The sequence below is a fragment of the Dendrobates tinctorius genome, unplaced genomic scaffold (assembly GCF_039654945.1).
Source record: "Dendrobates tinctorius isolate UK_male_01 unplaced genomic scaffold, ASM3965494v1 ptg000129l, whole genome shotgun sequence".
Lineage (NCBI taxonomy): Eukaryota > Metazoa > Chordata > Amphibia > Anura > Dendrobatidae > Dendrobates > Dendrobates tinctorius.
Window position 1 is genome coordinate 1,744,278 of NW_027361797.1, and position 21,173 is coordinate 1,765,450.

General features: G+C 43.3%; 1 protein-coding gene across 2 annotated transcripts in view; it reads right to left on the reverse strand.

Moving 5' to 3' along the window:
- GSG1L (GSG1 like) overlaps positions 1–21,173 on the reverse strand; it is a 355,659-nt gene that overhangs the window by 13,239 nt on the left and 321,247 nt on the right. For both annotated transcript variants that reach the window (XM_073542778.1, XM_073542777.1), the window contains one exon: positions 15,703–15,814. In XM_073542778.1, the coding sequence (XP_073398879.1) occupies positions 15,703–15,814 (112 nt within the window). The remainder of the gene's footprint in view (positions 1–15,702; positions 15,815–21,173) is intronic.

Here is a 21,173-nt window from a genome sequence, read left to right on the forward strand (position 1 = left end):
CATAATGCTCCATATATAATGGGCCCCATTTGTAATGCTCCAGTGTATAATGTGCCCCTTAGATGCTGCTCCAGTGTCTGATCTGCCCCATTTACATTGCTCCAGTACATGATGGGCCTCATGGATGATGCTCCAGTGTATGATGGGCTCTAATAATGCTCCATATATAATGGGCCACATTTGTTATGCTCCTGTGTATAATGTGCCCCTTAGATGCTGCTCCAGTGTCTGATCTGCCACATTTACATTGCTCCAGTACATGATGGGCCTCATGGATTATGCTCCAGTGTATCATGGGCTCTAATAATGCTCCATATACTGTATAATGGGCCACATTTGTTATGCTCCAGTGTATAATGTGCCCCTTAGATGCTGCTCCAGTGTGTGATCTGCCCCATTTACATTGCTCCAGTACATGATGGGCCATATTTTTAATTAACCCAGGCATGGTATGTGAAAAGAGCTCCATGGAGTAATCTGAGGTGTGTGCTTCGACATCCTTCACTTTTGGTGTGGGTGAAGGACACAAGGAAAGGGGTTGCTCCTGACCAGAAGCCTGCAGTTACGACTCAGTGCTTGCATTTTTTTACAACTTCAGAATAGGAGGCGATAGAGATGGAGGCTGTTTCAGCAATGTAAGCCACAAACAGTTCCTGATACTCCGGCTTTGAAAGCAGTCTACCTACTCCCAGAAAAGGGAGCCTTACAGGCCTTCGAGAGCTACACCATGACACTGGCTCAACACCTCCTGCCTTAGCTGCTGTTGTGTTTTTGGCACTACCAGCAGATGCACCACCAATACCATCAGTACCAGGTGTCTCTCCACGCCCACATCCGCATCCTCTTCCACCATACTTCCTCATGTTTTTGAAAATGGACCCAAAATACCAGCAGATATATGGTACTGTGTCATAAGCGTACATCTTTATACAGTCTATGGATAACAGTAAATCTCCATATATATTTCATGTTCATACACAGACGCTCACAGGCTCAGTATGGATTACCCAATAAAATAACAAGTTGAAAAATGGTACAGTATCACCAGATAAAAGGTATATGTAGTATAGTGTAAACATTCTGATTCTCCATATACATTTCAGGAGGCAGACACAAACGCTCTCAGGCCCAGTATGGATTACACAAGAATATGAAAAGCTGTAAATGGGTTATGTAACACAAGCGCACAGCTGTATACAGGGTTGGGGTAATCTTAAAGTTCCAAATATATTGCCGGAGTAACAGACAGACGTTTACAGGCTCATTATGGATTACACCAGAATCTAAATAGCTAAAAATGTTACTGTATCAAAAGTGTTGGCCAAATTGAAAATATTGGTATATATTTCCGTAGTCACCCTCAGACGCTCACTCAGTTTGGTTTTGACCATAATAAAAAAATGTTGTAGAAAAGGTCCTGGATAACAAGATAGCAAGTATATATATTTTTAGGGGACAATTGAAATCTCCGTATAAATAGTCCCGTAGTCACTCACAGACGCTTACACAGTATGGATTGGACCGTAATGCTAAATGTCGAACAAAGGTACTGTATAACAAGATACAAGCTGTATTGAGTATAGGGTAAAAATTTGTTTCTCCGATTCACCGTATATATAGAAGGCGTAAACCACACACGCTCACTCACTATGGATGATGTAGGGAAGGTGGACTGACAGACAAACCAGCCTGTAGTGAGAAGCAGACGTGTAGCGCAGTGTAGGTGTGAAACCGTTAAGATAAAGAGAAAAGGTGCAGTGTTTTAGCTTGCCCATTGGAGGGCAGTGGAGAGTGTAGGAGTGGGACTGAAGAACTACCATTGGTCAGAGAAACTGTTAGGCGATGGTGGGCGGAGTTACCAGAACTGGAAGTATAAAAGGCTGAGGGAAGGTTCTGGAAGAGTCAGTCAGTGAAGGGAGCACAGTAAAGAGGATGTTCTGCTGAGGAAATAGAGACAGTGGAAAGGCTCCAGAGAGGACTGACAGTTGAGGCGGTCACGGGGGGTGGGCCAGAGGACGGTAGCCTCAGACGCAGATGGCCTGCAGCTATCATACGGATGGTGTGCTCAGACTGGTGCAGCGCTGTGGTGGTTGGGCCTAGGCCAGCCACAGTGGAAGAGCCACAGAGGACGCCACGATTATAGTTACAAAAGAAGTGAAGGTACCGGGGCCTGTGTACAGAGAAATGTGAAACGGCTGTGGTGAATTGCTGTTGTCGACAGAAGGATGGGCACTAAAAACGGATCTGTTCAATACAAACTCTGTCTCAGTGTCATGTTTGTCTGCGGCAAGAAGAGGTCCCCCCCCCACAGTTGGTTATCCTACAGATGATACCTTAATACAAATTTTTGAAACAAGGTACTGTATCAGCACGTAACAGGTGTGTCCAGTCTAGGGTTAAATTTCCGTCTATACTTCCGGAGTCAGACACAGACACTTACAGGCTCACTATGTATTACACCAGAATTAAAAAAGTAGAAAAAGGGAAAGGTATTCATAGCGTACATCAGTATACAGTGTTGTGGTACTTTTAAATGTTCGTATATATTTCAATCTTAGTAAGCCAGTCAAGAATCTCCGCAACTGGAAACTACATGGATACAAGTATAGACACAAAGTCGAGTGTTAGCAGAAATTTTGGAATTACTCATCGCGGGAAAACCTCCCGGTATATGTTGCAGAGGCGATGCAGACCCTCAATTACTGTGTCTGTGGAGAAAGCGAAAAAGGTTCTTTGCGAAGAAAGGATTGCTTTGTCGCAGTAGCATGGATCACATCACCATTACTCATCTCCATCAAATTGTGATCACAGGGAGAGATGTACCCATGGTCCTCACTGCCTATCATGATGTGTCTGGTCATTTTGGAGTGCAAAAGACTGAAGCCACAGGCCATAGGCGATTCTATTGGATTGGAATGAGAGGAGACATTGAAAAATGGTGGCAGGAATGTCACACGTCTGTGACTATCACAACTGTGAAAGGTGATCATAAACCACCACTGCATCTGCTTGTAAGTTGACTTCCATTTCAAATGGTAGCCATTGATCATCTGAAGGTAGAGGCCAGCAGGACAGGCCATAGCTACATCTTAACCATCATTGATCAATACACCAAATTTTCAGTGGCCGTCCCTGTGAAGGATTTAACTGCCCAGACTACACAGCAGGGGAGCAGGGAGAGGTAAGTATTGCAACTTTAAAGTGCTGTGGCCATGACCAAGCAGGGGGGCACAATTGTGGTCGACGGTACTGGCACAGGGCCCTTCATAGTATGCTGGTGTGTCTGATGGCGAGTGGGCCCTCCCACCATCTGAGACACTGTATTGTACTATGAGGGGCCCTGTGCCATTGCTGTCGGCCATCAGTGGGCACATCCACCTGTTCAGAGCAATGGCACTTGCCCGGGTGCGCCAGGTCTTGACTCCAGCTGTTGGGGGAGGGGTGGGCAGCCCAGTTATGGAGGTTTAAAAATTGGCATATGTAGATGTGTTGGCTGGACATTCAGCTGCTGCAAAGGGCAGAATTGGGCAAGTCCAAGAAAGAGGAGGAAAAAACCAAGGCACTTTTCTGGTAACCTATGTGTCATCAGGGAAAGGTGGGACAAAATCCTTTGAAACCCATGCATGGTTTATTTTAATGAAGGTTAGATCATCAACATTTTGGGTCGACAGACGGGTCCTTTTTTCTGTCACGATTGATCCAGCAGCACTGAAGACTCTTTCAACATGGTCATTAAACCCCTGTCTCCAACGCCATTTCTGCTGTGTGCACCACGAACACCTCTTCCATTGTGCCCACTACGGCTTGTGGGAGAACCAGCACCACTGCTGTGTGCTGGGAAACCCTCAAACAAACGGTTTACCAGAGTTACTTGTTTGCTTGCCAATATTATCTCTAGGTTCTCCTGTGGCATGATGTTGTGTAATTTGCCTTTGTAGCGTGGATTGAGGATGCTGGCCAGCCAGTAGTCATCATCCCTCATCATTTTGGCAATGCAGGGGTCCCTTTTTAGGATCCGCAAGGCATAATCGCACATGTGGGCCAATGTTCCAGGTGTCAATGATGCACTGCCAGTGGTGGGTGGAGGAGCAGTTTCTGGCAAATCCACATCCCTACAGTCACGCACAAACACTGTCCCTGACCTTCGAACGCCAACACTTTCTCTTGCCCCCTGAGAAACATCCTCCTGCCCAAAATAATCATCCCCTCATCCTCCTCCTCTTCCTCTTCTTCCTCCACCTCATCCAGGACAGTTCCCTGACCAGACAATGGCTGACTGTCATCAAGGCTTTCCTCCTCCACCTCCTCCGCTGCAGACGCCTGATCCTTAATGTGCGTCAAACTTTGCATGAGCAGACGCATAAGTGAGATGCTCATGCTTGCGTCATCTGCGCTTACCAGCTGTGAGCATTCCTCAAAACACTGAAGGACTTTACAGAGGTCTTTCAGCTTTGACCACTGCACACCTGACAACTCCATGTCTTCCCTCAAACTGCCTGCCCGTGTATCCTCCCACAAATGCATTATAGCATGCCTCTGTTCGCACAGCCTCTCAACCATGTGAAGGGTGGAGTTCCACCTTGTTGCAATGTCTATGATTAGGCGGTGCTTGGGGAGGTGGAGCAATCTGTTGTGAGTTCATTTTCCCCTTCGTCACTGAGGTCTGGTGAACTCCCTATTCTGGTAAAGGAAGGTAATGAGCCTGATTATCAGGCACCTGAGCCGAATGAGGATGACTGGCTGAGTGGAGTCACGGACTGGATATAAGGCTGCCGACGCCCTTCTGCCCTGTGGGTGATTTCTCTGTGGACTTCTAGGACACCAGTCTGATTCCTGCTCCTCTAAAGCTAAGTTTTCTGCTTTGCCAGTAGGCATTTGCGTTTTGTTTTTGTTTTCCTTGCTTTTCTGGATTCTGCCATTCCCTGCTGGGGTGAGCTGAATCTCCTTTTGCCGGTTGCTCTGTCTTCAGAATATTCCTGAGTACTGACATAGCTTTTTTGAAGCCTTGCGTCTTCAGGGCCTTTTTCACTGTCAGTTTGTTTGCTCTTATTTTCATAGGGTTTTTCACGGATTGCAGACAGCAGCCTTCCTGTCCTTTCCTATCTAGTTAGCTTGGGCCCCGTCTTTGCTCAGTCTATCTTTCTGTCTGTGTTAGTGTTTTCATCTTGCTTCACCGTCATTATATGTTGGGGGCTGCCTATTGCTTTGGGGTCTGCTCTGGGGCAGTTTAGATTTCCCCTTTCTTTCTTTAGGCCTATTTAATTCTCCGGCTGTGATCGAGGGGTCTAGGGCATCGTAGGAACCCCCCACGGCTACTGTTAGTTGTTGTGGATAGGATCAGGGGTCTGCAATCCGATAGCTGCCAACCTCTCTGGTTTTCTGGCTTAGTTAGCAATTCTGTTTTTGCCTCCTACGGTGACTCAATCATAACAGCAATCGCTGCAGCTTCTGCATACGACTGGAGTGTATGGCCGAGCGACGGATGTGCGAGCACAGTCTTCGCACCTTATGGAGCAGGGATGTTAACTCCGGATAATTATTAAGGAAGCACTGCACCTCCAGGTTCAAAGTGTGAGCCAGGCAAGGTATGTGTGTGAGTTTTGCACGGGCTATGGCTGCCTCAAAATTACGGCCGTTATCACTGACGACCTTGCCTGCCTCAAGATGTAGACTGCCTAGCCATGCCTCTGTTTGTCGCTGCAAGTAGTCGGCCAGTACCTCCGCGGTGTGTCTGTTGTCACCCAAAAACATCATCTTTAACACAGCCAGCTGACGCTTACCACTAGCTGTTCGATAGTGGGACACCTCGTGTGCAACACTGCCAGCTGTGGATGTAGTGCTTGTGCGACTGCGCTCTGTGGACGAGCTTTCGCTGATAGACGAGGAGGAGGGAAAGCCTACAGCCAACTGTTTCCTATACCATGGGCTAGGCAGCAATGATTCACCACCGCTGTCCCCAGTGGAGCCTGCATCCACCACATTATCCCAGTGCGCAGTGATGGACTCGTAACAGCCCTGGCCATGCTTACTGGTCCATGCATCCGTTGTGAGGTGCACCTTTCCACTCACTGACTGTTTTAGTGCATGGACAATGCAGTCTTTCACATGCCGGTGGAGGGCAGGGATGGCTTTTTGAGAAAAAAGTGCCGACTGGGTAGGTCATAGCGTGGGACAGCGTAGGCCATGAGGTCGCGGAAAGCTTTGCTTTCAACCAAATGGTAGGGCATCATCTCTATTGAGATTAGTTTTGCAATGTAGGCGTTCAAACACAGTGTACGCGGATGAGAGGATGAGTACTTTCTTGTCCTACTCAGAGTGTCTGGTAGGGTGAGCTGGACTGGAGAGCTGCATATGGGGGAAGTAGCAGTGGACCAGATAGAGTGAGAGGGGGTTGGTGATGGCCTAGATTTAGTGTTGTGTTGCAAAACCATTGTGATTCCCTGAGTGCATTGGCATTGCGATGACACCTCCACATTTAGTGCTGGTGGTGTGCTTAATGGTGGCGTTGGTCTTACAGTGGGGGTAACGATGGAGCGTTGTTGGCTACCTTCAGTCGGAGTAGGTGCACATGTGCTACCTGAGGTTTTGTAGTCCGTCCACGCTTTCAAGTGCATGTTGATTAAATGTCTAAGCATGCAACTGGTATTCAAATTTCTGAGTTGTTTACCTCGGTTAAAGGTCCTTCCACACTTCTTAGGGTAACCTTTGCTTCATCAGTAGGATTTTGGACAAAGAAGTGCAACACTGCACTCTTCCTACTATGGTAAACATTTTCTGGCCTTGCACGCTGTGCTAAGTTGACCGTCTGGTCAAACTGTCCTGCAACTCTTTTAGTTTTTGTTCCACGTTCCGCTGCTGTGATGTCAATGCCTGCTGCGGATCCTTCTCCTTATCTGAACTATTGCTAGCGCCACCCTTCTCCCCCAATGGATGCCAATCCAGGTCCAGAACTGGGTCATTCATCACCTCCTCTTCAAAGTCATCTGCACCTTCCTCTTTACCTTCCTCTGTGTCACCGTGTAAGGTGGTATGGTATGCGGGAAGGGGCACCTGGGTTTCATCAGGGTCAGATTCTGGCTCAATAGACTGCGAGGGCAATGTACCAGCAGAATCATCTAGCAGTGGCTGTGCATCATTGCACTCCATGTAAGATTCATCTTGGACTGGGGAATTCAAGATTTGACTGGATAACCCAGGCATGGTTGTGAAAAGAGCTCCATAGAGTAATCTGAAGTGTGGGCTGCCGCATCCATAACTTTTGGTGGGGGTGAAGGACACAAGTAAAGGGTTTTTTTATGACCAGCACCCTGCACTGACGACTCCGTGCTTGCAGTTTTCGACCGTTCAGAAGAGGAGGCAATAGAGCTGGTGGCTGTTTTGGCAGTGTAAGCCAAAACCTGCTCCTGATGCTCCGGCTTTAAAAGGGGTTTTCCAACACCAAGAAAAGGCAACCTTACAGGCCTTCTTGGCCCAGGGGATGACACAGGCTCAACACCTCCTGCCTAGCTGCTATTGTGCTTTTGTCAGAACCAGCCGATGCACCACCACCATCAGTACCAGCTGCGCCCCCCTGCCCACGTTCGCGGACTCTTCCACCATACTTCCTCATGTTTGGGAAAATGTACCAAAAATACCAGCAGAGAGATGGTACTGTATGAGGAGCGTCCAGCTGTTTAAGGTGTATTAAACAAATTAAATCAACGTATATATTATGTTAGTCACAGACGCTCTCACAGTATGTATTGGACCGTAATCCAACAAGCAGATATATGGAAATGTTTGAAAAACGGACATGACTCTAAGGTGTAGGTCTGGAAAAACGGAAAAACTCCTCATTTTTTTTTTCCAGAGTCACACACAGGTAGATTCTATTTGTCTGTGATACCAGCCGGAATACACGGTAGTGTGTGAGGAGTGTTCATCGCTGTACGGTGTGTGTATGTAAAATTGTCAAGCTCCGTGTATTTGTATACGGACTGACACACGCTATCTCTGTCTAGTTTTGACTGTAATCAAACAGCAGATATACGAAACTGTTTGAAAAGCGGACACAACTCTAAGGTGTAGGTCTGTAAAAACGGACAAACTCCTCATTTTTTTTTCCAGAGGCACACACAGGTAGCTTCTATTTGTCCGTGATACCAGCCGGAATACACGGTAGTGTGTGAGGAGCGTACACCGCTGTGTGGTGTGTGTATGTAAAATTGTCAAGCTCCGTGTATTTGTATACGAACTGACACATGCTGTCTCTGTCCAGTTTTGACCGTTATCAAACAGCAGATATACGAAACTGTTTGAAAAATGGACACGACTCTAAGGCGTAGGTCTGGAAAACAGACAAACTCCTCGTTTTTTTTTCCAGAGTCACACACAGGTAGCTTCTATTTGTGCGTGCTAGAAGGCGGTACACGGTAGTGTGTGAGGAGCGTACACCGCTGTACGGTGTGTGTATGTAAAATTGTCAAGCTCCGTTTATTTGTATACGGACTGACACACGCTGTCTCTGTCTAGTTTTGACTGTAATCAAACAGCAGATATACAAAACTGCTTGAAAAACGGACACAACTCTAAGGTGTAGGTCTGGAAAAATGGACAAACTCCTCGTTTTTTTCTTCCAGAGTCAGACCCATATAGCTTATATTTGTCCATGATACCAGCCGGAATACACGGTAGTATGTGAGAAGCGTACACCGCTAGACGGTGTCTGTATGGAAAATTGTCAAGCTCCATGTATTTGTATACGGACTGACACACGCTGTCTCTGTCTAGTTTTGACTGTAATCAAACAGCAGATATACGAAACTGTTTGAAAAGCGGACACGACTCTAAGGTGTAGGTCTGTAAAAACGGACAAACTCCTCATTTTTTTTCCAGAGTCACACACAGGTAGCTTCTATTTGTCCGTGATACCAGCCGGAATACACGGTAGTGTGTGAGGAGCGTACACCGCTAGAAGGTGTCTGTATGGAAAATTGTCAAGCTCCGTGTATTTGTATACGGACTGACACACACTGTCTCTGTCTAGTTCTGACTGTAATCAAACAGCAGATATATGAAACTGTTTGAAAAGCGGACAGCACTCTAAGGTGTAGGTCTGGAAAAGCAGACAAACTCCTCGGCTTTTTCTTCCAGAGTCACACCCAGATAGCTTCTATTTGTCCGTGATACCAGCCGGAATACACGGTAGTGTATGTGGAGCCTACACCGCTAGATGATGTGTGAAAAAATGAACGCTCAGTAACTCACCAGGACATAATAATAAAATTTGGAGTGCTTTAAAAAAAGCAGTTTGAACAGCAGTGTGCACACAGCAATGCAGCTAGCAGGTAGCCTTAAAAGGCAGCCTAATCACGACCAGCGCTGCTGCACACAACAAAAATCCTCCTAACTGTACAGTGAAAAGCACTATCAGCAGAAGCAAATTTTTTTTTCTTCTTCCCTGCCTAATGCTCTCCCTGCTCAGAATCAGCAGCAGCACCTCTCCCTATTGTAAGATCGGCAGAAGATGGCGGTCGGCGTTCACAGCCTTTTATACACACTGTGACGCCACGCAAAGCCAGCCAGTCACTTCAATGCCCTTCACTAAGATGGTGATGGCCGCTGCCTATGTCATCACGTTGCCCACAGTGTGAGTCCTCCATCATTGGCTGAAAAAAGGCACTGAAAGCATCATTTGAAACGCGACTTTGGCGCTCGGGTCGCCGACATCATGGCCGACCTCACGCTATGGTCGGGTTTCGTTTCATGAAACCCGACTTTGGCGAAAGTCGGTGATTTTTGAAATTGACTGACCTGTTTCGCTCAACTCTAATGATAACGTGTTCTCCAAAAGGCTAATAGCACTCCTTCCCTCTCTAGTATCGCCATGTGGCTAAGCAGTACTACACAATTATATACGGAGTATTGACACATTCAGCAGAAATTGTGAGACAAAATATGGCATCATTTTTACCCATTTTACCTTTTGAAAATATAAAATCTTGGACTGAAACAACACTTTTGTGGTAAAATGTAATTATTCTTTCTTCACTGCTCAATTTTATAAAATTCTGTAATACACTTGTGGTGTCAGTATGATCACTGCACCCCTCAATGAATTCATTGGGAGGTGCAGTTTGTAAGATAGGGTCACTTATGGGGGTTCTGCTCTTTAGACACATCAGAGTTTTGCAAATGAGACATGGCATCCATTTTCAATTGCAGCTAATTTTGCGCTACAAAAGTTAAATGGTGCTCCTTCCATTCCGAGCACCGCAGTGTAGCAAAACAGTAGTATTCCACCAGACAGTAGGCATCTGTGTACTCAGAAAAAATTGCACAATTGTACGTTCCATTATATTCTGAAAAAAAAAACTAAATTAGGGGCTAACGCAATATTTTTTTGTTTGAAAAATTAAAACGTACATTTTTTACTTCCACATTACTTTAATTCCTGTGAAGCATCTGAAGGGTTAATACACTTTTTGAATGTGATTTTGAGCACTTTGAGGCGTGCAGTTTTTAAAATGGTCACTTTTAGGTATTTTGTATCACAGATGCCCCTCAAAGACACCTCAAATGTGATGCGGGCCCTAAAAAAATAGTAATTGTAAATTTTGTTCGAAAAATTAGAAATTGCTGATAAACTTTTAACCTTTCTAACTTCCTAACAAAAATGTTTCAAATTTGTTGTACATTTTTTTATTTAATATTTGCATTAAAAAGCACAATTTATGACTAACACGAAGTAAACATGGTAAATTTTCTTGATAAAGAAAAAAAGCTGCTAATTATTTTGAGCCTTCTAACCTAGCATCCTAACAAAGTAAAAGACATTTGAAAAATTATACCAAGGTAAAGTAGACATATGGGAAAAAATATTTAATAAAAATTTTGCAGTCACATTCTCTGACTGCAGATGGGTGATCCCTGACCGTGTGCTTCATGCATACTTTCATGATTTCTCTCTGCTGCTAGATTGATTGGGCATCAATACGCCATTTGAATACTGTCGATTATGTGCCAACTAGATTCTCATCCACTTCTCTCAAGAGATCATATATTGAGAGAAGCAAATAAGAATCCAGTTGGCATGTGATTACCAGTATGTGGCTTTGAAAACTATTTCAAGTGTTTTTGGACATTTTGTTTCCTAAAGCATTTTTTGCATGCTCTCATTTGGACAATGCCTAGTTTGGAGTGTTTTCTAGCAGCAGATGCTTTAAAGAAGTAGCATGCACTGTTTTTCTCCCACCAAGCATTTTTTAAAACTTGAAGCAGAAGAAAAATGTTCGGAAGGCTGAACATATGAACAAGTAATTTTACAATAGAAATATATAGGAAGATTATTTCAAGTTTTCGGAACAGACCCACTGGAAAAGACTCCTCAAAATGCCCTGTGTACACATTTCCTCAGAGTTTCTTCCATGTCTTGGAATCAAAGTAGTTAACTTTGGGTAAATAGAAACTTTATACACTATTTCCTCTATGACATAAAGAGAAAGAGCTGTTTGATTTTTTTTTAAGAGTTTCCCCAATTGTAGAACAACTTTAATTTCCTAAATCGGGAACTGTAGACGATTTAACTTTTTGGCAAGGAGAAAGTTTGTTAAAAGTTTCTCAATTTGTTTAGAAGTAATGGTATGGTCCTTTGAGGTTCTCAAGGGAAATCTTCTTTATCTGCAACCAATTTCTTTAGATACAGTGGGTGAAACAAATATTGAACACATCTCTGATTTTCTAAGTAAATATACTTCTAAAGGTACTCTTGAAATGAAATTCTCACCAGATGTCGGAAACAACCCATCCAATCTACACATGCACAATAATCAAATCACAGATGTCTATAAATAAAGTTATGTGTGATAATGAGAAATGACACAGGAAAAAAATAAGCAAGAGAGGTGCAAGAAGCCATGGAAAGTCATGACACAAGTTGAAATCTATGATTAATTAGAAAGCAATCCTGCCAATTAGTGAAAAATAATATCAGCTGGATCAACTGAGGGCCTATAAAAAAGGTGTCTCATTACCAAAGTGTCACACAAAAATCATCCCATGATTTGTAAAACCAGTGAGCTGCCTTAATACCCGTACAACCTTATTGTTGCAAAATATACTGATGGTACTGACAGAAAAAAATTCTAAACTACTGAAGGCTTCAGTGAGCACTGTTGGGGTCATAATCCAGAAATGGAAAGGACATAATTTCATCTTAAACAGTCCACAACGAGGTGCTCCCCGCAAGATTTCAGACATAGGAATGAAAAGAATTATAGTAAGAGCTATCCAAGAGCGAAGGACAACCTGTGAAGAGCTACAGAAAGACCTGGAATCAGCAGGTACAATTGTTTCAAAGAAAGCAACAAGTAATGCACACAACCTCCATGGCCTGTATGCATACTCACAATGCAAGGCTCCATTGCTGAGCAAAAAAGCATGTTCAAGCACATTTAAAATTTGCTCAATATCATTTAGACAAGCCTGTGAAATACTGAGAGAATATTGTCTGGTCAGATGAGACCAAAATGGAACTATTTGGATGCCATCATACACCCCATGTTAAAACATCATACCAATAGTGAAGTTAGGAGATGGCAACATCATGGTGTTGGGCTCAGTAGCGTAGCTACCGGGGGGGGCAGAGGGGGCGGTCGCCCCGGGCCCTGCTCTCTGAGGGGGCCCACCGGAGCTACACTAATGTAACTGTATCGGCGTGCACAGCGCGCCCATAGTTACATTCTGCGGCAGAGCAGGGAGAATCGATCTCCCTACTCTCCACTCGGCTGCTATGGGCCCCTGAGAAGGCAGTGGGGGGCCCCGCTGCCAGCAGTGGGCTCACAGCCAGCAATGTCATCCTGAGTTAATCTGTGCGCACAGGACCTGTGATGAGGTCACAGGAGGGGCGGAGGTCACATGATCAGGGACTTCAGTGGCTGGCTGCAGGACTCTGCTGTGCTGGTTGTCATGCATTGGTGCTGGATAAGGTGAAGTTTATGTGTGGGGTCGGGAGGGGTTTACAGCCAGGTGGATGTAGCAGAGCTGTGTGTGTATGAGGTGTACAGAGCGGAGCCGTGTGTGTAGAAGGTGTACGAAGTGGAGATATGCATGTATGAGGTGTACGGAGGAGCGGAGCCGCGTATGTATGGGGTGAGCGGAGCCGTTTGTGTACAAGGTGTTCGGACTGTAGCCGTTTGTGTACAAGGTGTACGGAGCGGAAATGTGTGTGTACGGTGTACGGGGTGTACGGAGCGGAGCCGTATGTATACAATGTGTATGGAGCGAATGGGGGAGTGCTGCCTTATACTACAGTCTGCCTATAGCGGATGGGGGGTGCCTTATATTACAGGCTGCCTATAGGGGGGGTGGGGGGGCGCTGCCTTACATTACAGTCTGCTTATGGGGGGCTGCAATATACTATTGAGTCTGCCCATGGGGGGGCTGCATTATACTGTAGAGTTTGCCTATGGGGCTGCATTATACTATATTGAGGACTATCTGGTGTATTATACTATATGGAGGCTATCTAGGGGGCCATCATACAGTGTGGAGATTACAGTAAGGGGGCCATCATACAATGTGGAGATTATTGTGGGGGCCATCATACAGTGTTGGAGCCATCATTGGGGGATGCTAAGGGGTCAGTATGTATACAGTGAGGGGGCATATTACTGTGTATAGGGGAGCTGTACAGGGGGGGACTCAGGACATTAATAAATGTAAAGTGGGCACTTATTGTTATAGGGGAACTCAGGTTACAGTGACTGTCAAATGGGGCACACAAAGGGCAATATTACATTCTAGGAGACAATATGTGGGCACTGTTTTCTAGGGCAATTGCACCCGGCATTACTATATTATAGAGGGATGCTTTAGAATTTAGAGGTCACACAGAACCACACAGTAGGTGCAGTAATAGGGACACATACAGTTGCAGCGGCTCAGTATTGGGGTATCAGGTGCAGTAATAGGGACACATACGGCAGCAGAGGCTCAGTATTGGGGTATCAGGTGCAATAATAGGGACACATACGGCAGCAGCTCAGTATTGGGGTAACAGGTGCAGTAATAGGGACACATACAGCAGCGGCGGCTCAGCATTGGGGTATCAGGTGCAGTAATAGGGACACATACGGCAGCAGAGGCTCAGCATTGGGGTATCAGGTGCAGTAATAGGGACACATATGGCAGCAGCGGCTCAGCATTGGGGTATCAGGTGCAGTAATAGGGACACATACGGCAGCAGAGGCTCAGTATTGGGGTATCAGGTGCAATAATAGGGACACATACGGCAGCAGCTCAGTATTGGGGTATCAGGTGCAGTAATAGGGACACATACAGCAGCGGTGGCTCAGCATTGGGGTATCAGGTGCAGTAATAGGGACACATACGGCAGCAGAGGCTCAGTATTGGGGTATCAGGTGCAGTAATAGGGACACATACAGCAGCAGCGGCTCAGTATTGGGTATCAGGTGCAGTAATAGGGACACATACGGCAGCAGTGGCTCAGTATTGGGGTATCAGGTGCAGTAATAGGGACACATACGGCAGCAGCGGCTCAGTATTGGGGTATCAGGTGCAGTAATAGGGACACATACGGCGGCAGCAGCAGCTCAGTATTGGGGTATCAGGTGCAGTAATAGGGATACATACAGCAACAGCAGCTCAGTATTGGGGTATCAGCAGGATGAGGAGTTTGTGCAGGATGGGGATAGATGGTGATGGGGCTGGAATATGAGAAGTGAAACATGTCTTTGTTGTATTCTCTGTAGCAGAGTCGTGGCTGGAGAAGTTGTCATGTCGGTCTGGGCCAGATGGAAAAGACGTGAAAAGTGAACGATTCCATCAGAAAGAACGTTAGCGGTAAGGCACTATCTGTAACTGTGCTGTAATCACTTGTATGTTTTGTAGCACTGGTATTTACCACTGACCATGTAATATCTATGTTGGTCTTTATATTGGGATTATTTTCAGTAACAGCGCAGTCATCTTCTACATCCACTATTAGGGTGCGCCACCGAGTTGTAATCAAAGTTACCTAGTTAGGGGCCCACTCATAAGTTTCGCCCCCCCTAAAGCAAAACCCTAGCTACGCCTCTGGTTGGGCTCTTTTCCAGCCAGTCACCTCAACTGAATCCAATAGAAGATTTATGGAAGGAACTAAACCTTAGAGTTCATAAAAGGATCCCACAAAGCCTTCAGGATTTGATGAGTGTTTGTGTGGAAGAAAGTGACAAAATCACACCTGAGCAGTGCATGTGACTAGTTTCTCCATTCCAGAGGTGTCTTGAAGCTGTCATCATCAACAAAGGCTTTTGTATGAAGTAATAGATACATTTCAGTAAACGTGTTCAATACTTTTTGCCTGTTATTTCTCATTATTACACATAATTGATGTAAATTTATGGCTTTATTTCTTTTCCTGTTTGGATTGGATGGGTTGAGAATATGATGACAATTTCAAGTCAATAGCACCTTTAGAAATATATTTTCTTAGAAAATTGGTGACGTCTTTAATACTTATTTCACTCACTGTATCTTCAAATACAACACACGTTCTTCAGCTAAATGGAATTTTGAAGTGGCTCGGTTTCACTTTTGACTCTTGGAGATTTTGATTTTCAATACTTTTCACAAAAGAGAAAAATGGCAATGTTATGTCACAGAGGTACATTTCAATAGAAATCTTACAAATTATATTTATCAATTTGCAATGATACTTACCAAAAAGACCACCCATAATCCCACGAATGGGGTCTCCAGTCTTCAGGTCCCAAACTCACAGTAACCTGAAGGACTTGAGTGTACATCATGTGAGCCACCATACCAAGAAGACCTTTAAGTGAGAAAAATAGACAAAAGTTATACATTTTCTGCATAGCATAACCAGTTTTATGTATTCTAAGCAAAATTGTTCCCCTAATGAATATAAAAAGATCAATAAACATTCCATGAATCTGTTGTTTTATTAAGTATTAATAATAAACTTTTTAAAAAAACATGTTTGGAACATACTTATTTGCTATGAAATGTGATTGAAAATATATAAATCAGAACCAAAAACTGAAAATCTGAGGTTTATTAGTTCTGAATATATTACATTTCAGTTTATTCTAGTCAGCCAAACATTGAATAAGGAGCCTCATGAGAAGGGAGGGTTCCAAAAAGACACCCCTTTTAATTAATATTCAGTCTTTTGTACGAATAACATATGAATTGAATGGGTTCCTCTGTAGGTTTACATAATGCTTTTGATTATGCATGTGTTGAAGACTGAGAAAACCAAAAAGCAAAACACAAAACAAATATCCTGGAATAAAAAAGTAAAAAAATATATTGCAAAAATTGCATGAAGGTAGTAATAATAGTAATAATAAGGGTATTTAGTTAACATAATTTTGATCAAAATAATGTAGAAGCCATCCCGCCACGTCACGGCAACCCTTGTGGGACAGTCCTAACTCTTGAATTTAAAACCTTTCCACTTGTCAAGTGACGTGAATGTGAACAAGGACAGAGGGACTGAACCACCAGTAATAGTATAGGCCAGACAGGATGGATTTTCCAACTCAGAAACAGGGCGGTCACACCCTTATATGCACAGAATGCACAATGAAACAAATGAGAAACTGGGTCTGAGCAGAAAAAGTAAATTAATGTGCATGCAAAATGTGATTGCATATGAACACATGACCTTTACACAGAGAAAACCAAAAAGCAAAACACAAAACAAATATCCTGGAATAAAAAAGTAAAAAAATATATTGCAAAAATTGCATGAAGGTAGTAATAATAGTAATAATAAGGGTATTTAGTTAACATAATTTTGATCAAAATAATGTAGAAGCCATCCCGCCACGTCACGGCAACCCTTGTGGGACAGTCCTAACTCTTGTATTTAAAACCTTTCCACTTGTCAAGTGACGTGAATGTGAACAAGGACAGAGGGACTGAACCACCAGTAATAGTATAGGCCAGACAGGATGGATTTTCCAACTCAGAAACAGGGCGGTCACACCCTTATATGCACAGAATGCACAATGAAACAAATGAGAAACTGGGTCTGAGCAGAAAAAGTAAATTAATGTGCATGCAAAATGTGATTGCATATGAACACATGACCTTTACACAGAGAAAACCAAAAAGCAAAACACAAAACAAATATCCTGGAATAAAAAAGTAAAAAAATATATTGCAAAAATTGCATGAAGGTAGTAATAATAGTAATAATAAGGGTATTTAGTTAACATAATTTTGATCAAAATAATGTAGAAGCCATCCCGCCACGTCACGGCAACCCTTGTGGGACAGTCCTAACTCTTGTATTTAAGAGTTAGGACTGTCCCACAAGGGTTGCCGTGACGTGGCGGGATGGCTTCTACATTATTTTGATCAAAATTATGTTAACTAAATACCCTTATTATTACTATTATTACTACCTTCATGCAATTTTTGCAATATATTTTTTTACTTTTTTATTCCAGGATATTTGTTTTGTGTTTTGCTTTTTGGTTTTCTCTGTGTAAAGGTCATGTGTTCATATGCAATCACATTTTGCATGCACATTAATTTACTTTTTCTGCTCAGACCCAGTTTCTCATTTGTTTCATTGTGCATTCTGTGCATATAAGGGTGTGACCGCCCTGTTTCTGAGTTGGAAAATCCATCCTGTCTGGCCTATACTATTACTGGTGGTTCAGTCCCTCTGTCCTTGTTCACATTCACGTCACTTGACAAGTGGAAAGGTTTTAAATACAAGAGTTAGGACTGTCCCACAAGGGTTGCCGTGACGTGGCGGGATGGCTTCTACATTATTTTGATCAAAATTATGTTAACTAAATACCCTTATTATTACTATTATTACTACCTTCATGCAATTTTTGCAATATATTTTTTTACTTTTTTATTCCAGGATATTTGTTTTGTGTTTTGCTTTTTGGTTTTCTCTGTGTAAAGGTCATGTGTTCATATGCAATCACATTTTGCATGCACATTAATTTACTTTTTCTGCTCAGACCCAGTTTCTCATTTGTTTCATTGTGCATTCTGTGCATATAAGGGTGTGACCGCCCTGTTTCTGAGTTGGAAAATCCATCCTGTCTGGCCTATACTATTACTGGTGGTTCAGTCCCTCTGTCCTTGTTCACATTCACGTCACTTGACAAGTGGAAAGGTTTTAAATACAAGAGTTAGGACTGTCCCACAAGGGTTGCCGTGACGTGGCGGGATGGCTTCTACATTATTTTGATCAAAATTATGTTAACTAAATACCCTTATTATTACTATTATTACTACCTTCATGCAATTTTTGCAATATATTTTTTTACTTTTTTATTCCAGGATATTTGTTTTGTGTTTTGCTTTTTGGTTTTCTCTGTGTAAAGGTCATGTGTTCATATGCAATCACATTTTGCATGCACATTAATTTACTTTTTCTGCTCAGACCCAGTTTCTCATTTGTTTCATTGTGCATTCTGTGCATATAAGGGTGTGACCGCCCTGTTTCTGAGTTGGAAAATCCATCCTGTCTGGCCTATACTATTACTGGTGGTTCAGTCCCTCTGTCCTTGTTCACATTCACGTCACTTGACAAGTGGAAAGGTTTTAAATACAAGAGTTAGGACTGTCCCACAAGGGTTGCCGTGACGTGACGGGATGGCTTCTACATTATTTTGATCAAAATTATGTTAACTAAATACCCTTATTATTACTATTATTACTACCTTCATGCAATTTTTGCAATATATTTTTTTACTTTTTTATTCCAGGATATTTGTTTTGTGTTTTGCTTTTTGGTTTTCTCTGTGTAAAGGTCATGTGTTCATATGCAATCACATTTTGCATGCACATTAATTTACTTTTTCTGCTCAGACCCAGTTTCTCATGTGTTGAAGACTAAAGATGAGAGAACCTTTCAAGGTTTTGTTCGGCTACCTTTGCCGAACATAACCGAACAGCATTGAATTCAATGGGAGGGAAAAGCAAACACATAGACAAGACATTCAGGAGGGCCCAAAAGCCGTCAAAGCAGTTAAAATTAGGGGCAGACACCAGGAAAAGTTGCATCAATTGACCCACCAATTGCTCTATAAATAGATAATAAAAAAACAAATTTATGTACATTCCCTGTATTTTTGATAACCAGCCAGGCAAAACTGACAGTTGTGGGCTGCAACCCTCAGCGTTCAGCTTTAGCAAGGCTGGTTATCAAGAAAAAAGATCCCACCTCTTTTTTTCTATAATATAAATAAATAATGATAAAAATAACGGCTTGGGGTCCCCTCCATTTTTGACAACTAGCCAAGCTAAAGCTAACAGGTGGGGGTTGGTATTCTCAGGCTGGTCAGAGGCCATGGATATTGGCCCCACAGCCTAAAAATAGCAGCCCACAGTCATACCAGAAAAGACACATCTATTAGATGCACCAATTCAGGTGCTTTGCTTAGCTCTTATCACTTGCCCTGTGGTGGTGGCTAGCGTGGATCATATTTTTGGGACTGATGTCACCTTTGTATTGTCTGTGACATCAAGCCCACTGCTTAGTATGGAGAGCTGTTTATAAGGAGACACCTATCAATTCCTAACTCCATAGTGATATTGTATAAAAAAACAAAAAAACACACACCCAGATTAAAGTCCTTTATTTGAAATAATGACACAGACTCCTTTAGTGACTCTAAATTAAACCATACTGACATCATCACCCAGTCCACTGAAACAAATGTCCCCTGAAAATGAACTAAAATAATAAACCATATTCCTCATCTGTACGAAGTGAAGAGATAAACCACAATGTCCCACAGCAATCCTGATGACTTGTAGAACAGTGACTAATGGGGCTGCTCTATCCGGCAGTGGCGACACACTGACAGCAGTGTGTAATCATTCCTGACCTGCGGTAAGCTTTTTATTGCGGGTCACAGTCATAGTTGGAGGGTCACGCTAACATCTGACAGCGTGATCATGCAGTGCTCTGACCAACGGTAATGATGCCACTGGATTAGCACCGCCGTGTGCACGTAGCCTTTAGTGGAAACTTGATAATTTACCGAATTTTGCCGATTTTGAGGGAAATGATCGGGAATCCAAACACAAATCTGAATGTGCAAAGTTCGCTCCAACTTTGAGATTGGCAAACATTTACCAAGCAAGTTTGCTCATCTCCAGAGATGAGCAACTTTGCCTTTTTTAGGGTCGAGTCGGGTTTCATGAAACCCGACTTTCTCAAAAGTCGGGTTGAATGAAATCGTCCGACTATAGGGAAAAGTCGGAGGCCGACTGAAACACGAAACCCAATGCAAGTCAATGGGGAAGCAAAGTCGGCAGGGAGTGGAGGACAGTAAACACACCTACTGTACAGTGCCAACAACATCAATTCTTATTACTGAAGCTTGTCAACCTTAATTTACTTCATAATAATAGTTACACATTGAAAACAGGGGGTTATTAGGCTAAAGTTGTGGGGGGGGGTAGGGCTGGCTCCAGGTTTTCATGTGCCCTGGGTCAAAGAGTGTCAGTGTGCCCCTTTAACACATACCAGAACTCATAATGCTCCGATACGGCACAGAAATATAGGTATAGTACAATGACAAATACTTCACTGCTTACATGACATGACTGAACTATTTTAAATTGTACAATAGCTCAAAAAAGGGCAGTATATTACTTCATACAGTATTATGGCCACCACATTGTGGGCCATACAGAATAATGAGCCCCATATATTTCTCCATACAGAATAATTGGCCACATATAATGTTCCATACAGTATATGATGAGCTCCACATAATGCTACAGTATATGATGGTCCCCATGGACGATGCTCCAGTGTGTTATGGGCCCAAATAATGCTCCACATATAATGGGCTCCATTTCTAATGCTCCAGTGTATAATGGGCTCCGTAAATGCTGCTCCAGAGTCTGATGTCCCCAATCTGGAATGCTCCAGTATATGATGGGCCTCATGGATGATGCTCCAGTGTCTTATCGGCCCTAATAATGCTCCATATATAATGGGCCCCATTTCTAATGCTCCAGTGTATCATGTGCCCCATAGATGCTGCTCCAGTGTCTGATCTGCCCCATTTGGAATGCTCCAGTATATGATTGATGGGCCTCATGGGTGATGCTCCAGTGTATGATTGGCCCTAATAATGCTCCATATATAATGGGCTTCATTTCTAATGCTCCAGTTT